The 21,291-nt window shown below is 42.8% G+C and overlaps 1 protein-coding gene across 1 annotated transcript; it reads left to right on the forward strand.

Moving 5' to 3' along the window:
- Positions 1-13,470: 13,470 nt before the first annotated feature.
- LOC123430848 lies at positions 13,471-14,235 on the forward strand. The gene is made up of 2 exons (XM_045114683.1): positions 13,471-13,858; positions 13,966-14,235. Exons 1-2 carry the CDS (start codon positions 13,537-13,539, stop codon positions 14,013-14,015), a joined length of 372 nt encoding a protein of 123 aa, XP_044970618.1. The 5' UTR covers positions 13,471-13,536; the 3' UTR covers positions 14,016-14,235.
- The last annotated feature ends 7,056 nt before the right edge of the window (positions 14,236-21,291 follow it).

Consider the following 21,291-nt stretch of genomic DNA (forward strand, 5'->3'; position numbering starts at 1 on the left):
ATGATGTGATGGACAAGACCCAATCCTAAGCATAGCACTAGATCGTATTGTTTGTATGCTAAAGCTTTTCTAATGTCAAGTGTCTTTTCCTTCGACCGTGAGATTGTGCAACTCCCGGATACCGTAGAAGTGCTTTGGGTGTACCAAACGTCACAACGTAACTGGGTGACTATAAAGGTGCACTACGGGTATCTCTGAAAGTGTCTGTTGGGTTGGTACGAATCGAGATCGGGATTTGTCACTCCGTGTGACGGAGAGGTATCTCTGGGCCCACTCGGTAGAACATCATCATGAGCTCAGTGTGACTAAGGAGTTAGTCACACAATTACGTGCTACGGAACGAGTAAAGAGACTTACCGGTAACGAGATTGAACAAGGTATAGGTATACCGACGATCGGATCTCGGGCAAGTTCTATACCGATAGACAAAGGGAATTGTATACGGGATTGATTGAATCTTTGGCATCGTGGTTCATCCGATGAGATCATCGTGGAGCAAGTGGGAGCCACCATGGGTATCCAGACCCCGCTGATGGTTATTGGTCGGAGAGATGTCTCGATCATGTTTGCCTGTCTCCCGAACCCGTAGGGTCTGCACACTTAAGGTTCGATGACGCTAGGGTTATAGGGAATTGTTATACGAGGTTACCGAAAGTTTTTCGGAGTCCCGGATGAGATCCCGGACGTCACGAGGAGCTCCGGAATGGTCCGGAGGTAAAGATTGATATATAGGACGGATGGTTTTGGACACCGGGAGTGTTTCGGGCGTCACCGGTATCGTACAGGGACCACCGGAGGTGGCCCCGGGGGTCCACCGAAGGGGGGCAACGACCCCAAGAGGCTAGATGGGCCAAGTGCGGGAGAGAACCAGCCCCTAGGTGGGCTGGTGCGCCTCCCACACCCAGCCCAATGCGCAAGTGGTGGGGAGAGGGGGCAACCCTAGGCGCAGGTGGGCCTTAGGCCAACGAGGTGGTGCGCCACCCCCTCCCACCCTAGCCGCCGCCCCCCCTTTCCCATCTGGTGGCCGTCGGCCCCTAGGGAGGGAACCCTAGGGGTGGCGCAGCCCCTCCCCCTCCTCCTATAAATACAGAGGGGTTTTGGCCCTTGGGAGATAGACTTCTCCCTCTCCCTCGGCGCAACCCTGCCCTTCTTCCTCCTCCTCTCTGTCGGTGCTTGGCGAAGCCCTGCCGGGAGACCTCATCTCTCCATCGACACCACACCGTCATGCTGCTGGATTTCTTCCCCAACCTCTCCCTCCTCCTTGCTTGATCAAGGTGCGGGAGACGTCACCGGGCTGCACGTGTGTTGAACGCGGAGGTGCCGTAGTTCGGCACTAGATCGGAATCGCTGCGAGTACGACTCCATCAACCGCGTTCTAGAAACGCTTCCGCTTAGCAATCTTCAAAGGTATGAATATGCTCTTACCCCTCTCTCATTGCTGGTCTCTCCATAGGAAGATATGAATATGCGTAGGAAAATTTTGAATTTATGCTACGTAACCCAACAGCCACGTGGGCCCCACAAGCCTGGTAGCCGCGGCCAGGGGGGAGGCCGCGGCTACAGGGCTTGTGGCCCACTGGCCCGTCCCCCCCGGTGGATCTTTGCGCAGGTATTTTTCATATTTTCCAGAAATATTCTCCGTAAATTTTCAGGACGTTCCGAGAACTTCCATTTCTGCACAAAAACAACACCATGGCAATTCTGCTGAAAACAGCGTTAGTCCAGGTTAGTTCCATTCAAATCATGCAAATTAGAGTCCAAAACAAGGGCAAAAGAGTTTGGAAAAGTAGATACGATGGAGACGTATCAACTCCCCCAAGCTTAAAACCTTGCTTGTCCTCAAGCAACTCAGTTGACAAACTAAAAGAGAAAGAAAAACTTTGACAAACTCTGTTTGATATTGTTGTTGCAACTATGTCTAACTCATAACCAGAATTTCAGCAAGATCACAAGTTAACCACATAAGCAAGTGACACATAGGTCTCATGGTAAACTAATATCAATGGCATAAATAGCTAGCGAGCAATTAATAATGAGTTTCAGATACCAACAATTCAATCAAAACAAGCATGAAGCAATATGAATAGGTGGTATCTCGCTAGCTCTTTCTGAGACCGCAAAACATAAATGCAGAGCACTTTCAAAGATCAAGGGCTGACTAAACATTGTAATTCATAGCAACGAAGATCCAGTCATAGTCATACTCAATATCAATCAAAAGCAAAGCATAAAATGACAGAGGTGCTCTCTAATTGGTGCTTATATAAGAAGAGGATGACTCAACAGGAAAATAAATAGACAGGCCCTTCGCAGAGGGAAGCATTGATTTGCAGAGGTGCGAGAGCTCAAGCTTTGAAAACAGAGATAATAATTTTGGGTGGCATGCTATCATTGTCAATGCAATGACCAAGAGTTCTCAATATCTTCCATGCTACTCATGCTATAGGCGGTTCCCAAACAGAAAAGTAAAGTTTTAACTCCCCCACCACCAATCAATCACACTCCACGGCTAGCCGAATCCTCGGGTACCGTCCATACTAACATCAATCCGGGGGGAGTCTACAGTTATGTTTTCGATTTAAGCATGGAACTGGGCATTCCAATTACCGGCCCCTTTCTCGTGAATGATAGTGAATAAACACATGTCGAGGATAACATGCCTAACATGGAAGATACCAATAGCCCCCTGTCACCACATGAGCGGTTCGGGCATGCAAAACAAATTATTTCTTGAAGGTTTAGAGAATGGCACATGCAAATTTACTTGGAACGGAGGTAGGTACCGCAAATAGGTAGGTATGGTGGACTCTCATGGAAAAACTCTTGGGTTTATGGAAGTGGATGCACAAGCAGTATTCCGCTTAGTACAAGTGAAGGCTAGCAAAAGACTGGGAAGCGACCAACTAGAGAGCGACAACAATCATCAAGATGCAAAGAGTTTGACTAACATTGAGTGCAAGCATGAGCAGGATATAAATCACCATGAACACGAACATCATAGAGGCTATGTTGATTTTGTTTCAACTACATGCATGAACATGCGCCAAGTTAAGCCACTTGAATCATTCAAAGGAGAATACCATCCTATCATACTACATCATAGTCATCTCAAAATCTATGTTGGCATTCAAGACAAACCATTATAAGATCCTAGCTAATTAAGCATGGCATTAGAAACTATGATCTCTAAGTTGTCATTGCAAACATGGTTCTCTCTCAACAAAGCTGAATCTGGGACGACAAGCTAGTCATATTTACAAAAACAAAATAGATAGAGTTCATACCAGCTTTTCCAGTCTCAGTCACTTCATCATATATCATCATTATTGCCTTTCACTTGCACGATCGAACGATGTGAACAATAATAAGAGTGCTCGTGCATTGGACTAAGCTGAATCTGCAGGAAAACACAAAGGAGAAGACAAAGTAATATGGCTCTTTAACAAATGAACAGGTATGCATGCGAGAGCCACTAAACATTGTAACCATGGTCTTCTACCTCGACTCAAAGAAAAAGAAAACTATTTACACGGGAAAGCTCCCAACAAGCAAAAGAAGAAAGGAAAATCTTTTTGGGTTTTCTCAAAATGACACAAAACAAGAAAACAAGAAAACGAAAATAAACTAGCATGGATAATACAGTGGCAAAGTGTAAACATCGACTAACAAAGATGTAAAGTTGGTGCAAACACGTACTCCCCCAAGCTTAGGCTTTTGGTCTAGCTTGGTCTACTCCCAAGGAGGGAAATAACCAGCTCCGGGACGCTAAAACAGAAAACAGGAAAAACTAAACTAAATCTATCATTTTCCTTCTAACCAACAGAAAGTGAAAGCTTAAAACAGAGGTATGTGACTCCTTGATTCATCCATTTCATGGTTAACGAAATAAATCCTTCAATGGGGTTGATCAAATCCTCATGACAAAACTTTTTCGAATCGCAAGAGGAAACGGAGAATTGTTGAATAGCCACTAAGTCACCTCAATGGGGATATGAATCTCCCCAACAAGCAAATCATACTTCATCTTAACACGAGGAATAGGGAATTCAAAGCTCCCAATAAGAATCGATGAAGTTTTTTCGATAGCATTGATGCAATGTACTTGATATCGTTTCTTCGGAAAGTGCACTGTATGATCATTACCGTTGACATGGAAGGTGACATTGCCTTTGCTGCAATCTATAACAGCCCTTGCGGTGTTTAAGAATGGTCTTCCAAGAATGATCGCCATGGCATCATCCTCAGGAATATCCATGATAACAAAGTCCGTTAAGATAGTAACGTTAGCAACCACAACAGGCACATCCTCGCAAATGCCGACAGGGAAAGCAGTTGATTTGTCGGCCATTTGCAGAGAAATTTCAATGGGTGTCAACTTATCTAGTTCAAGTCTACGATAAAGAGAGAGAGGCATAACACTAACACCGGCTCCAAGGTCACATAAGGCAGTTCTTACGTAGTTTCCTTTAATGGAGAAAGATATAGCGGGCACTCCGGGATCACCAAGTTTCTTACGAGTTCCACCTTTGAAAGTGTAATTGGCAAGCATGATGGAGATCTCAAGATCTGGTATCTTACGTTTATTGGTCACGATATCTTTCATGTACTTGGCATATGGAGACATTTTGAGCATATCAATTAACCGCAACTGCACAAAGACGGGTCTCAATATTTCAATAAAGCGCTCAAAATCCTCATCATCCTTTTTCCTGGATAGCTTAGGAGGAAAGGGCATGGGTCTCTGAACCCATGGCTCCCTTTCTTTACCATGCTTCCTAGCAGTGAAGTCATTCTTATCGCATCTCTTAGGTTGTGGGTTATCAGGATTAACCGTAGGTTGAATCTCCACATCCTTATCATTGCTATGTTGAGTATTATTATGAACATTGTTGTCCATATTGTCACCAGGTTCATGTTCATCACCAGATAGTTATTTTGCATCAGACGCAGAAATATCATTTGGTTCTTCAGGTGTGACAGTATTTGGTGAACTGACATGTAGGTTTCTATCATCCTTCTTCTTATTCTTAGGATGACTGGGTGTATCAGCATTAATTCCTTGAGAATCTTGATCAATTTTCTTAGGATGGCCTTCAGGATACAAAGGTTCCTCAGTCATTTTGCCTCCTCTAGTAATGACTCTGATAGAGTTGTCATTTAATTCATTGAGCAAGTCATTCTGAGCTTGAAGTAATTGTTCTACCTGAGTAGTAATCATAGAGGCATGTTTACTCAGAAGCTTCAGATCATTGACATTTCTGTCTACACAAGCACTTAAATGACTAAGCATACGAGTACTTTGTTCCAATTGTCTGCTAACATAATCATTGAAACTCTGTTGTTTGCCAACAAAGTTGTCAAATTCATCAAAGCATAGGCCAGCAGGTTTATCAAAAGGAATATCACTCTCATTGAATCTACGCAGAGAATTCACCTCTACTACTTGTATCGGGTTATCAAGACCATGGATCTCTTCGATAAGCGGTAGATTTTTGACTTCTTCAGATCTAATGCCTTTCTCTTGCATAGATTTCTTGGCTTCTTGCATATCTTCGGGACTGAGGAATAGAATACCTCTTTTCTTAGGATTTGGCTTAGGAGGTGGTTCGGGAATAGTCCAAGCATTATCGTTGATCAAGATGTTATTCAATAGGATCTCAGCTTGTTCTACAGTTCGTTCCCTAAAAACACAACCGGCACAACTATCTAGGTGGTCTCTAGAAGCATCGGTAAGTCCGTTATAGAAGATATAAATTATCTCGTTCTTCTTAAGAGGGTGATCAGGCAAAGCATTCTGTAGCTGGATGAGCCTCCCCCAAGCTTGTGGGAGACTCTCTTCTTTGAGTTGAGCAAAGTTGTATATTTCCTGCAAGGCAGCTTGCTTCTTATGGGCAGGGAAATATTTCTCACCGAAGTAATACACCATATCCTGGGGACTACTCACACATCCAGGAGCAAGAGAAGTGAACCAGGCTTTAGCATCATCCTTTAGAGAGAAAGGAAACAGCTTAAGGATATAGTAGTAGCGGATCTTCTCCTCACTAGTGAAAAGGGTGGCTATATCGTGTAGTTTGGTAAGATGGGCTATGACCGTCTTAGACTCATAACTGTGGAAAGGATCAGATTCGACTAGAGAGATTATGTCAGGGTCGACAGAGAATTCATAATCCTCATCGGTGATAAAGATAGGTGAAGTGGCAAACTTCGGGTCGTATTTCATCCTAGCTTTCAGAGATTTTTCCTTCCACTTGAGAAGTAATTTCTCAGCGTCATAGGCATCCTTACACGCAAGAAAATCCTCAGCTATCTCTCCCTCCATAACATAACCCTCAGGTATATCAGTCAATTCATATCTAGGAGAGCTAGATCTAGCAGGAACAAAAGCAGGTTCTATCTCAATAGTATCGGCAGTTTCAGAAGCATCACGAGCATTGGCAGTAACTCTAGCAATATGAGCATCAAGGAATGCCCCTAGTGGCATATCAGGCAAAGTAGTATCTCTAGCAGTATCAAGCATAGCATCATCAGGCAAAATAGCATCTCTAGCATCATCAGGCAAAGCAGTATCAAGCATAGCATCATCAGGCAAAATAGCATCTCTAGCATCATCAGGCAAAGCAGTATCAAGCATAGCATCATGGATAGCAGTATAAGGCATAGCATCTCTAGCAGTATCAGGCATAGTATCTCTAGCAGTATCACGCACAGGCGACATATCAAGATTTCTAGCAGGAGGTGGTGTCGCAAACTTACTCATAACTGAAGGTGAATCGAGTGCACAGCTAGATGGCAGTTCCTTACCTCCCCTCATAGTTGAGGGCAAGACTTTGGTTGTTGGATCTTCAGATTCTTCATAGTGATCAGCAGATATAAATCCCAAGTGACTCAGAGAATATAGCTATCCTCCCCGGCAACGGCGCCAGAAAAGAGCTGCTTCCGGTTGCTCAACAATTAGCAATTGTCTTGCAATGGCCCACCAGCGCGTGGGATCACGACAGTTTTCGAGGGTAGAGTATTCAACCCAAATTTGTTGGTTCGACACGATGGGAGTGAAAGGATATTCTCCAGTATTAGAAGTTGAGTTGTCGGCTCAACCACACCTGAAAGATTAGTATCTGCAAGCAGGATATAAGCAGCAAAGGTAGTATGATAGCAACGGTGCTAGGAAAGAATCTGTTGACGGCAGATTATTCCTAACTGAAGTATCAATGGTGCCAGAAAAGTATTGTAGCAGGTAGTAGCAGTGTAACGAGTAACAGCAGTGGCAAGGAACAGCAGTAGTGACAGCAGTAGCAAGTAGCAAGAGTAGCAAGTAACAACAGCAACAAGTAACAATAGTAACAGCAGCAAAGCAAAGCAAGTAACAATGGCAACAAGTAACAGTAGCAGCAACAGTGGGACAAACTCGTAGGCAATGGATCGGTGAATTGTTGGATGGCATTCATCATGCAACAGTTCTAACACGGAGAGATATCTGGCTAGCTCCCGTTCGTCAATGTGATGTAGGCATGCATTCCGTGTGTAGTCATACGTGCTTAGGGAAAATAACTTGCATGACATCTATTGTCCATCCCTCCCGTGGCAGCGGGGTCCAAATGGATACTACAGGATATTAAGGTTCTCCTTTTAATAAAGAACCAGACCAACGCATTAGCACTTGGTGAACACATGAACTCCTCAAACTATGGTCATCACCCGGAGTGGTTCCGGTTCTTGTCACTCCGGGGTTGCCGGATCATAACACATAGTAGGTAACTACAACTTGCAAGATCGGATCTAAAACACACATATATTGGTGACAACATAATAATTTCAGATCTGAAATCATGGCACTCGGGCCCTAGTGACAAGCATTAAGCATGGCAAAGTAGTAGCAACATCAATCTCAGAACATAGTGGATACTAGGGATCAATCCCCGTCAAAACTAACTCGATTACATGATAGATCTCATCCTACTCATCACCACCCAGCGAGCCTACGAATAGATTACTCACTAACGATGAAGAGCTTCATGGAATTGGAGAGGGAAGAAGGTTGATGATGACGATGGCGATGATCTCCTTGATCCGGAGCCCAAAACGGACTCAAGATCTGCCCTCCAGGGCAAGAACGGGATGTGGAGGCGCCTCTGGATCGTGAAACGCGATGAACTCTTCTCTCTTGATTTTTTTTCCGAGACGAAAGGGAATAAATAACGCCGGAATTGGGGGCGGCAGAGCCACGTGGGCCCCACAAGCCTGGTAGCCGCGTCTACAGGGCTTTTGGCCCACTGGCCCGTCCCCTCCGGTGGATCTTTGAGGTATTTTTCATATTTTCCAGAAATATTCTCCGTAAATTTTCAGGACGTTCCGAGAACTTTCATTTCTGCACAAAAACAACACCATGGCAATTCTGCTGAAAGCAGCGTCAGTCCGGGTTAGTTCCATTCAAATCATGCAAATTAGAGTCCAAGACAATGGCAAAAGAGTTTGGAAAAGTAGATACGATGGAGATGTATCAGTACCGAAAGGCAGGTGAAAGTGGTTTTCTCCTGATCAGATTGTGCAACTGGTATTTGGGAGAAACCAGAATAACCGTCTAGAAAGCAGAAGTGTGTGTGTTTAGACAACCTTTCTAGCATTTTGTCGATAAAAGGCAAAGGGTAATGATCTTTCCTAGTGGCTTTATTCAATTTCCTAAAATCGATCACCATCCTATAGCCAGTAATAATCCTCGGTGAGATCAATTCATCCTTATCATTGGGGACAACGGTAATGTCTCCCTTCTTAGGAACGCAATGCACCGGACTCACCCAATCGCTGTGAGCAACAGGATAAATGATACCTGCTTCGAGGAGCTTTAGTATTTCTTTTCTCACTACTTCTTTCATCTTAGGATTCAATCTCCTTTGATGATCAGCAACTGGTTTGAAGTCAGGATCAGTTTTAATCTTGTGCTGGCATAGGGTAGGACTAATGCCCTTAAGATCATCAAGAGTATATCCAATAGCAGCACGGTGCTTCCTCGGAGTGTTTAGTAACTTCTTTTCTTCATGCTCTGAGAGGCTGGCGCTGATTATAACACGATATATCTCTTTTTCATCAAGATAGGCATACTTAAGAGTATCAGGCAACTGTTTAAGCTCGAACACAGGATCACCCTTTGGTGGGGGAGGATCCCCAAGCAGTTCAACATGCAAGTTATTCTTAAGGATAGGATATTGTTCTAAGACAACTCTATCTATCTCATCCCTTTCATCCATATGCATATCATTTTCATTCTCAAACAAGTATTGCTCTAAGGGATCAATAGGAGGCATGGCAATAGAGGCTAAGGCAATAGTTTCATCCCTACTAGACAACTCCTTTTCATGAGGTTGTCTACCAAACTTAGAGAAATTGAACTCATGTGACACACCTTCAAAGCCAAAAGTGACAGTTTGCTCCTCACAGTCAATATCAGCATTGACAATATTGAGGAAGGGTCTGCCAAATATGATGGGACAAAAGCTATCTTGTGCAGTAGCAAGAACGAGGAAATCAACAGGATACTTCGTTTTACCACACAAGACTTCAACATCCCTAACAATTCCCACAGGGCAGATAGTATCGCTATTGGCAAGCTGAATAGTGACATCAATGGGCTCTATCTCAACAGGTGCAATCTCATCTTTGATTTCATCATATAAGGATTGAGGTATTGCACTAACACTAGCACCCACGTCACATAAGCCATGATAACAATGATCTCTTATCTTAACAGAAACCACAGGCATGCCAACAACATGCCTATGTTTGTCTCTAACGTGAGGTTTAGCAATTCTAGCAGCATCTTCACAGAAGTGAATATTATGTCCCTCAACATCGTCGGACAGAAGATCTTTGATAATAGCAATGCTAGGTTCAACTCTAATTTTCTCAGGGGTGTAGGTGTTCTAATATAGCCTCTACGTATCACAGTTGAAGCTTTAGAATGATGCTTTATCCTAACAGGGAAAGGTGGTTTCTCAATGTAAGCACTGGGAACAACAGGATCATTATAGACAATGACTTTCTCTTCAACTGGAGTAGGTTTAACTACATTGACTTCTAAAGGAGGATGGTATTTAAACCACTTCTCTTTGGGGAGATCAATATGAGCAGCAAAGGATTCACACAATGAAGCTACTATCTCAGAGTCAAGTCCATACTTAGCGCTAAAATCACTAAAGGTATTTGTCTCAACAAAGGATTTAACGCAATCGAAAGTGAAATTCATACTTGACTCCTTACCTTCTTCAAGCTCCCAATCTTCAGAGTTGCGTTTAATTCTCTCCAATAAATTCCATTTGAAGTCAATATCTCTCTTCATAAAAGAACCGATACAAGAAGTGTCAAGCATGGTGCGATCATCATGAGAAAGCCGAGCATAGAAGTTCTGAATGATAATTTCTCTCGAGAGCTCATGATTGGGGCATGAAATAGCATTGATTTAAGCCTCCCCCAAGCTTGAGCGATGCTTTCTCTATCACGAGGCCAAAAATTGTAAATATAATTTCGATCACGATGTACTAAATGCATAGGATACAACTTTTGATGAAATTCCAATTTCAACCAATTGTAGTCCCATGATCTAGTATCATCACATAGCCTATACCATGTCAACGTCTTATCCTTCAAAGATAAAGGAAAGACCTTCTTCTTGACCTCATCCTCGGGCACACCTGCAAGCTTAAATAAACCACAAACTTCATCTACATAGATTAGATGCAAGTCTGGATGTGATGTTCCATATCCTGTAAAAGGATTAGCCAACAGTTTCTCAAGCATACCCGAAGGAAATTCAAAACAAATATTTTTAGTAGGTGCAGCAGGTTGAGGAGCAACTATTTGTGCTTCCGTTCGAGGTGAAGATACCCCAAACAAGCCCCTCAAAGGATTAGTATCCATAGTGACAAGTGACAATATATTTCAGCACACTATATAAATGTTTCCTTACCAAGTTCCAATTACCAAAGGCGCTTCACTCCCCGGCAACGGCGCCAGAAAAGAGTCTTGATGACCCACAAGTATAGGGGATCAATCATAGTCATTTCGATAAGTAAGAGTGTCGAACCCAAAGAGGAGCAGAAGGATCTGACAAGTGGTTTTCAGCAAGGAAATATCCGCAAGCACTGAAATTATCGGTAACAAGTGATTTTGTGGTGAGATGATTAGTAGCGAGCAACAAGTAACAAAAGTAACAACGGTGCAGCAAAGTGGCCCAATCCCTTTTGTAGCAAGGGACAAGCCTGAACAAAGTCTTATAGGAGGAAAAACGCTCCCGAGGACACACGGGAATTTCTGCCATGCTAGTTTCATCATGTGCATATGATTCGCGTTCGTTACTTTGATAGTTTGATATGTGGGTGGACCAGCGCTTGGGTACTGCCCTTACTTGGACAAGGATCCCACTTATGATTAACCCCTCTCGCAAGCATCCACAACTACGAAAGAAGAATTAATACAAAGTCTAACCATAGCATTAAACTAGTGGATCCAAATCAGCCCCTTACGAAGCAACACATAAACTAGGATTTAAGCTTCTATCACTCTAGCAACCCATCATCTACTTATTACTTCCCAATGCCTTCCTCTAGGCCCAAATAATGGTGAAGTTGTATGTAGTCGACGTTCACATAACACCACTAGAGGAAAAACAACATACAACATATCAAATTACCGAACAAATACCAAATTCACATGACTACTATTAGCATGACTTATCCCATGTCCTCAAGAACAAAAGTAACTACTCACAAAGCATAATCATATTCATGACCAGAGAGGTAATGAGTAGCATCAAGGATCTGAACATAAACTCTTCCACAAAATAATCCAACTAGCATCAACTACAAAGAGTAATCAACACTACTAGCAACCTTACAAGTGCCAATCGGAGTCGCGAGACGGAGATTCTTTACAAGTTATGAACTAGGGTTTGGAGATGAGATGGTGCTGATGAAGATGTTGATGGTGACGAGTCCCCTCCGATGAGAGGAGTGTTGGTGATGACGATGGCGACGATTTCCCCCTCCGGGAGGGAAGTTTCCCTGGCAGGATCGTCCTGCCGGAGCTCTAGATTGGTTCTGCTCAAGTTCCGCCTCGTGGCGGCGGCGAATCGACGAAAAAGCTCCTCCTTGATTTTTTTTCTGGATGAAACCCTTCATATAGCAAAAGAGGGGGGCAGTGGGCCAGTGGGCTGCCCACAAGCCCTCATGGCGCGACCTGGGGGGTGGCCGCGCCGTGCAGGCTTGTGGGCACCCCCTGGTGCCCCTCTGGCACTTCTTCGGTCCAGTATTTTTGATAAATCAGGAAAAAAAATCCTCATTGATTTTTACGGCGTTTGGAGTTGCGCAGAATAGGTATCTCAACTTTGCTCCACTTTCAGGCCAGAATTCCAGTTGCCGGCATTCTCCCTTTTCATGTAAACCTTGCAAAATAAGAGAGAAAAGACATAAGAATTGTACCGTGAAGTGAAATAACAGCCAAAGAAGCAATAAATATCAATATGAAAACATGATGCAAAATGGACGTATCAGGGGGCACCCATATCACCCCACAACCTTATCCATCCGAGGACCCTACCTCCAGGGTCCTTGGCGGTAGGTATAAGTACCCTACCGCTAGGGGGTCTGCCGGTAGGCCCTTTTTCCATATCAGCGCTAGCTGACGACCGTCAACTGGCGTCCGTCCACCTCCATCACCCTACCGCCGGGGACCGTGACAGTAGGGAGTATTTGGCTACCGTCAGACCCTCCGACGAAAGGCAAAAGGGTCAGATCCTGAAATTTTTATCACACGAGTCAGATCCGGCTGAAGTTATCGAAAAAGGTTAAAATACGATATTTTGCCACTATGAGTGGTGGTGGCTGGTCCTTGTTCCTCTTGATTCTGTGTACATTCCTGAGGTGTAGTTGCTGGGCTCGCCATTGGACCAGTTTCATGTGGGTAGTGATGTTTTTTTTGGAAAAGATGATGAACTACGACCTCTCCACCAGTTGATGCACATAGGATAGTGGCAGGATGGTGCTTGTGTTTTCCTTAGACCTTGTACGATGCAAGGTGCTTAGTAAAATAAACCAAACTTTTTCTAAACATCGCTGCTTAATTATCTCTATATGAGGAATGCTTAATTAAGCATCTATCCTATATAAATAGGCACCTGTGCTTAAAAAAATTGATTTATTTATTTAAACACCTTGCATTGTACGGAGGCCTTAATAATCACGCATGCAGCTTAGTTGTGAGAGTTCATGTGTTTTGGAGCCCCTGGTGGGTCGGTCGATCAATACCTACTACGAAGACCCTAATTCAATGAAGTACCTGCCATATGCCTCAGTAATGCATATACCTTCTGTCATCTCTGAACATTTATTCACATGTCGCCACTAAAACAATTCAATGCAACTAGCGCCGGCGTCAACCAGGTAAGTGCACCGGGGGTTCACGCGCGCGGGCTATATAAACGACCGCCCACTGCCAGCATCATGCACACCACTCGCAAGCACAGCAGCGTCACACTACCTGCAAAACAAGATGGCCAGCACCGGAGCCACCCTCCTCCGTGCCCTGCTGTTCGTGTCGCTCTTCGCCGGGTTCGCGGCGCACCTCGCCGCGGCGGAGAAGGACTGCTACGACGAGAGGGACAGCGTCATGCGCATGTGCAAGTGGACCATCAAGAAGGGGAGCCCCTACGTGATCCCGGACATGCCCTGCCGCCTCCAGGTGAGGAAGGTGGACATGCCCTGCATCTGCCGCGTCCTCACCGCCTCCGACGAGCGGATCGTCAGCCCCGAGAAGCTCGTCCGCTGCTCCCGCGACTCCGGCGTCGCCCTCCCCGTCGGGAGCAAATGCGGGAGTAAGCATTCGTTCATCCAGCGCCTGATGCTTGCTTTCCATTATTATTATTTATTTATTTTTTGGCCACGGACTAGCTCATCTAATCTGCTTCCGTTGTTTTTGCAGCTTACACCATCGTGGCGCCAGCGCCAGCGCCACCATCCGCGCATGCGTGAGGAGTTCCTGTCACGGGATCGTGCGAGAGGAAGGCGAGGCCAGGGGAGGACCGGAGGAGACGTTGTCAGGGGAGAATAACTGAATAAGTGCGCGCGTGTATGTACGCTGAGCTATACTGAGCGTACTACCGTAGAATGTATTCTTGCCATTCTGCCATGGCATGCGTGTTATCCTGAGATCTGAGTTCGTAATAATAAAATCCTTTCCTTCTGCGTAAAATGTTACTCTGCATCCGTAAGAGCGACTGCATCCGATGTTGGCTCTTTTTACTATGGCCCCCGGTTACTGCTTGAGTGGCCCATAGTCTCATACTCGTCGCGTCTGTGTTGTTGGAACAAAGTGAACGAGATGAATGCATCTCAAAAACAAAAAGTGAATGAGATGAAAATATGGCATTCCAAGCTCGCGGTTTTGGTAAATAAAAAAATATGTAGTACTCCTTGCGTAAAAAAATATAATAGCGTTTGGATCATTATATACGGAGGGGGAGGGGGTGCGTACACAACAAAGCAAGGCCGGCCTGCCTTGGGCAAATGCTACTCTGGTCTCATTGCTAGTCCTATAGGATTCAAGTAGGCATGTCACTCTAACCCTATACTTTTTCTATTCCTAAGTTTTTAAAATCTTAGGAATCATAGACGCTCAAGAGTTGCTAACAGTGTATGCGCGTGGCTATGTGCACATGCGGATGCCCGCATAAAATGCACATGAACAATACCTCGTTTAATTTCATTGCTTTCGCTCTCTGTGTGTGGGAGCTGGGTACGACTATTGTTTTTCTCGCGCATGTTCTTTTTTCCAGCGGTTGTTTATGGTGACATGTAACATTTTTTTTGCAAGAGAAATTTTCGATCTATTTATAGTCAATTATGGCAGTTTTTTGAATGAAAGAGGGGCCACCCCTCCGGTTTTCATTAATGAAAACCACATGGTCTGCAGACATTACATGAACTAGAAAGGAGAAAAACAACCAACTGGGTACTAAACCGCAAGGCCAAGGCACCATTGGTGGAGCTTCAGCCGAAATCTTTTTTTTGGGGGGGGGGGGGGCAAACATAATTGATTTTGGTAGTTTTTTAGTGAACGAATAGGCCTAATGCTAAGCTATATACACATGACTAGATCATTGAAGGCGCGCGTTGCTGCGTCCGTTTATTTTGACGTTATAATGTTGGTTACCGGCCAAATTACATGGGTTTTAATCATGCGATATAATTGTCCAACTTGTGAATAATCATACTTTTTACATGAATTTCTAAAGCTGAAATTAACCTGATGGTGCGTGTTTTTGCACCTGTTTAATTTGACACTGAATGTTAGTTATTATGCAAAAATTATTTCACTTGATTAGTATTTTTGTAGGCATATTTCAAATGGTAAGGTTGGTTGCTTTTCATTTCCCACAGAATAACAAGGGCTCTCGACCACGCTGGAGGGGGGAGGCAAGAGAGCCAAATATTAAATGTGGGCATCGGCAACTAAAAAGTAAAAAGTAAAATGGTCTAGGGTGCTACTGATTTGTTATCGACTCAGCCTGATGGTCGTACCACTTGAATCCAATTGTCAATGGTGCACGAATAGTAACAACAGGCATTCTCAGAAATCACAATTGCAAGCTTTGCATTACATGTAAAGGCAACTACCCCTCCGTCCCAAAATAAGTGTCGTTCACTTTGTACGAAATTAATGGCACTTATTTTGAAACGGAGGGAATATAAAATAGAACAAGAACAAAGTATAATCATAAATAGTATATAATTTACAAGAAAATAATACCGTTGGATGCTACTAACATCCAAAAAAATGAGAGGCGTCTAATGATGAGTATTGATTGTCTGATTTGTCTGTAGTTCCATAGTCCTAGAATGGATCTAACATAAGGTTATACGTGTATCAAGGCTAAGATCTCAACATATGTTAAAGTTTATACATTCAGACATAGTACCTTAATGAGGCAAGGGGGAAGAGGAGAGGTGGCTCCGCGCTCGCTTGGACCTATCCTTGCTCGGGAAGGCATGGCCAACACAGAGGGGAGTACGGAAGGGCAACCACCGAGTTGGAAGGCAGCGCCCCTGGTGGACAAGTTCTGGTGGTGGTCGTCGAGCAAGCTGGCATGTGCAATCATCCATTTCTTCAATAAGTAAACCTCAGTTAAATCTAAGAATTACCAATAAACTAAAGCTGTTTGAATTACCAAAATGTTCACTTCAATTGTTTCTAGGACGATAATGCAAGAAGCATATAGCACGGTAAATATGTCTAATGTGAGATCAGTCCAAGATCATACTTATGTTATAATCTGCTAGTAATTTTAGCCACACCAAAAACCATACTGCAAGGTTGCAAGGCAGCTCTACAGGCAGTTGCAATGTCATCCTAGGATGATATCCCAGAATGGTGAAATCATAAAAAAATACCTCACTTTGAGCTATCTTGGCTTCTCTTATGAATGCCCTGGGTCGGTTGTCATGGATGCTCATTTTTTTCCTTGAAGTCATAAGCTGTTTGTGATTTGGTTTACTATTGTGAGAAGTACCGTTCAAAGAGGAAAAGTTTAGTGCGATCATTCATACCTCCTCATGAATCAAGATCAAATATAGTTTTAATGATATGCAAGTGTGAAAGGACTTTCCTTCACTGGTTTGGAGGAAATATGTTCTCACATATTCCCAACCTTAACATATGGAAATGAAAAACTGAGGCCATATATACCTCAACTTCATGATGTGTAATGTTCAGATCATCAAAGATACCTAATGATATTTGCTACCGATAGCAGTTTCAACTGTAAGCAATCAGTTGGTCGGGATAAACGTTATCTTTATAACAGAACCATGTAGTCCAAGAGATACCACATATTTACAACACGAATGGTCGGGTTATCTGGAAATAAACTGAGAAGAAGGCAAGAACAAAAGGGAAGAAGGCAACAACAAAATTTCTCTCCATGCATGTCTTGTAACATGGACCAAGAACTTGTTCAACCATGGAGCAGAACCCTTCCTTGCACATAAAAAAATCTGAATCGGTATTCAAGTAGGGTACAACTTTTGGAGTGACGGATGCAGATCTTCAAGATTCTCTTCGACCTCATCTAAATGATCTGATGAACAGAAATTAAATTAAAAACATAACCCGGCAATCTCTCCTGCTTTTTCCTGCTCTAAATGATATGCTGTTGTGATTGCCGGTCACCGCCAGCTCCCTGCTCTTACCTTGCCCTTCTCCAAGGTCTGCCCTAATTAATTGACCACAATCAGTATGAAGAGCACTTGTATATTGTTTGATGGACGATACATGAATGAGAAATAAATATAGGGGAGCCTGGGAAAAGGGTGAGTGAAGAGTGGTAGGGGAGAAATCATATATACATGTAGGTGGGCACAACAACCACCGTGAATGCGTGTTGGGAAAACTGAAGAATGATTGCTTCCTTCAATCCCCAGCGTAGTAATTTCGCACAGCCGAACAACCATGGCGTCGGTCTGCATCTCCGTTTTCGTCGGTTCACCTTGCCCCAAACAGTGGAACTAATTGATCCACACCCCCTATTTCGCAGGCGACGGATCCGCTCCCCCCGCTCCCCCCTCTCTCTCTCCCTCTCGCAGCGACCTAATCGGTCTTGTCTGTCGAGCTCTGTCTGACTTGTTCCTCCGTCGAGCGGGTTTTCTTTCTTGAGATCTACGGCCGGTCGATCAGTCTGCCTCTTTTGCGTTCTTATGGACCTTGGTCATTTAACTAACGGGCCGCTACAAAAGGCTCAGTTTACCAAAGCGCTCCGATTCGGTACCGGAGTAGCAGCCCTTAGGACTTCCGGCCCAGGTAATAGAACGTGCGGGGAGGGTGATCCCACGGCCAAAACGTTCCAATCCTGTAAACGGGCGGCCAAAAATGATGAAGACGTGAGAGGGCGCTCCGATTCGGCTACCGGAGTAGCAGCCCTTAGGACTTCTGGCCCAGGTAATAGAACGTGCGGGGAGGGTGACCCCACGGCCAAAACGTTCCAATCCTGTAAGCGGACGGCCAAAAATTATGAAGACGTGAGAGGGCGCTCCGATTCGGCTACCGGAGTAGCAGCCCTTAGGACTTCTGACCCAGGTAATAGAACGTGCGGGGAGGGTGATCCCATGGCCAAAACGTTCCAATCCTGTAAACGGACAGCCAAAAATGATGAAGACGTGAGAGGGCGCTCCGATTCAGCTACCGGAGTTGCAACCCTTAGGACTTCTGGCCCAGGTAATAGAACGTGCGGGGAGGGTGATCCCACGGCCAAAACGTTCCAATCCTGTAAACGGACGGCCAAAAATGATGAATACGTGAGAGGGCGCTTCGATTCGGCTACCGGAGTAGCAGCCCTTAGGACTTCTGGCCCAGGTAATAGATCGTGCGCGGAGGGTGATCCCACGGCCAAAACGTTCCAATCCTGAAAACGGACGGCCAAAAATGATGAAGACATGAGAGTGCTTGGAAGTGGTGCGTTATACTGTCTTAAATTTATGGTGAGCTGGGGGGGGGGGCATTGCTCAGATTGGCCCCCATGAAAATCCATCACTAAAAGAAATATTCTACCAAGTGACCAGACATAAGCCAACGTTCACTCCATCTCCACATATCCATTACATCATGCTGAAAGAGATGGAAACGCACAATACTCACAGGAGAGCATACAACAACTCAGAGAGAGGCAACAATAGAAGAATCAGGACCCAATCCCTACTTCTTGTTTTGTCAGTCTTCAAGACGCAGCACACTGGACCTTCAGAATAAATTATGGTAATACAAAGAACACTAAAGGCAATAGAAATTACAACCTGATCCATAGATCACTTAGCGACATAGGCATAAGAATGGTTGTGTTGATTGCCATTGAGAACTTCAAGGCGACACATATATGGAGATTTGGGACTACCAAAATCTTGGTTGAATGATTTGCAGGAAAAGGTCTTACCCCCTGACCAAGCTGTTGTTGAAGACTCCATCTGTTGTTATGCTTTTCGTTTGGTCTCATCAATAGTTTGCATGAAACTAGGAAACCTATGTTTTATTCCTTCTCCACGAGATTTAACTTGTTGACTCCCACGAGATGTAGTTGTAGCCTATTGGTTTACGAAGTATCGACAGTCTGTTGGTTTATCCCTTTGCGGTCTTTCGAGGCTGATGGGTAGTTCTCACCATACCCCTTTAGATCATGTGGTCATCGTCTATTTCATGTTTGTTCTGATAGATGCTAATGAAAATCAGAGAGGACTCACTTTACAGAAAAAAGTAGACGTACTTTCGAGTGTGTCCTAGTCCATTTTAAGCATGGATTCTTGATTAGAGTTTAGCATAGAACGCCAGTGCTATATCTCGCCAATTGCGAGAAGGATATAGCACAGGTCAACTGCGACCGCAAGCTGGCCATGGCCGAGTAGTGGACGGAGAGCGGGTTTGGAACCTTCTACTCTGGTTTTAGAAGGTGAGCTCCTAATCCCCGCACGCTCTTGGAGACGGCCCGCCGTACCATTGTGCTTGAGCACCTCTATTTTTTCTTTCATTTTTTGTGTCTTTTCTTTTAGGCTTTTTTTGTTTAAAAAAGTATTGAGGTTAAAACAACAATTTTTAAAAATTATTCATGATCTGAAAATGTACCAAATTTGAAAATGTTCTCGGATGTTAAAAAATGTTCCTGAAATTTTCAAACATGAACATGGAATTGACAAAACCTAAAAGAGTTTCAAATTTCAAAAACTCTTCACGAATTAGAAAAAAATATACATTTTAATAAATGTTAGAAAAAATTAAAAAAAGACCCAAATCCTAAAATATATTTGCTAATTTTCAAAATCCATGAATTAAAAAACATGTTTGTTAATTCAGAAAGTGATCGGGAGTTCCAAAAGAAGTTCGTGAATTGCAAAAGTTTTTCAGAAACTTAAAAAAAAATCTTGATTCAAAAAAGTTAGCACATATATTAAAAGTTCACGAATCTGATAAATTTCTCCTAAATTTTGAAAAAATCATGGAGTTCAAAACATGTTCACGAATTTGAATTTTTTTTCACATATTTATAGAAAAAATATAATGAATTGAAGACGGTTCAATAAAGTGAAACGCGTGTGCATTTTTCAAAAAGGTTCATGAATTTGAAATACACTCCTGGATTTCAAAACCTTCACAAATTCATATAAGAATCATGAGTTTGATTGTTTTTCACTTATTTGAAGAAAGAAAAGAGAACAAATTAAAACCAGACGAAAAAAAATAACAAACCAATGGTTCATACAAGGAAGCTTCTAGAACCTTCCCAAGGCCCTGGCCAATAGAGAGGACGAAACGCGACGGGGCAATTTGCTAGGTTGGTATCCAGGGACCTTCGCATGCAATAGGAAGCGCCTTTTGGCAGTTTGAGCAAAGTTCTGACCTGTTTTTTCTCCTTCTCTGCGTTTGTTTTTGCTGTTGTTTTATGTTTCCTTTTAATTTTATTTTCCTCTTAACTTTTTCTGTTTTTATTTTTTTCTGTTTACTAGCTAATCTTGTTTTATTTTATTTCGAACTTGCCATTTTTTTAGTCCGACCAGTTTTATTGTATGAACTTTTTTAATACAATTTAAGTTCTTGTAATACACTTTAAACATTTTTTAGATACACATTTGATAGTTTATTTTTAATGTGTTTTTATGGTTTTTTCTATTTCTGATTTTCTTTACAAATTTTTCAAGTAAATGCTGACTACTTTTATGAATACATTGTTAATACTTTGATATATACTTGTTGAATTTTTTTCAAATATGTGGTGAACATTTTTATTCATGCGTCAGACAATTTCTAAGTACATAACCAATATTGTAGTCAATAAATGGTGAATGTTTTTCTAACTTGTTCAATAAAAATTGAAGATATGTGTTTTACATTTCTAAATACAAGATGATATTTCTAATACATGTCGAACATATTTCAAATATAAGTCAAAACAATTATAAATACTCCTACATGGTGAACTTTTTCTAAAAATATGAACTTATTATTATACATGTTATGTTTTTTGGATATATAGGAAAAAATTAAAGTCATATCAAACATTCTTAAATACATAAAATATGTGTTAATCACTTTCTAAAAATACACGGTGAATGTATTTTGAAAATATGGTGAACATTTTTAGGATACATGTTAAACATTACTTAATTAAATGGCAAAAGAAATTAAATTGCGCAAGAAATAAAATATCAAAATACATAATTAATATACAATGAACGTTAGTCAATATCTTGTCTTTGGTTTGAAAACAAAAAC

This window comes from Hordeum vulgare, chromosome 2H (assembly GCF_904849725.1).
Source record: "Hordeum vulgare subsp. vulgare chromosome 2H, MorexV3_pseudomolecules_assembly, whole genome shotgun sequence".
NCBI lineage: Eukaryota > Viridiplantae > Streptophyta > Magnoliopsida > Poales > Poaceae > Hordeum > Hordeum vulgare.

Bases quoted from the DNA above. Each gene is read 5' to 3' on its own strand.
- LOC123430848 (XM_045114683.1), top strand. From the start codon at position 13,537: ATGGCCAGCACCGGAGCCACCCTCCTCCGTGCCCTGCTGTTCGTGTCG. The intron at 13,859-13,965 runs GTAAGCATTCGT...TTGTTTTTGCAG, and splicing joins CGTCGGGAGCAAATGCGGGA to CTTACACCATCGTGGCGCCA.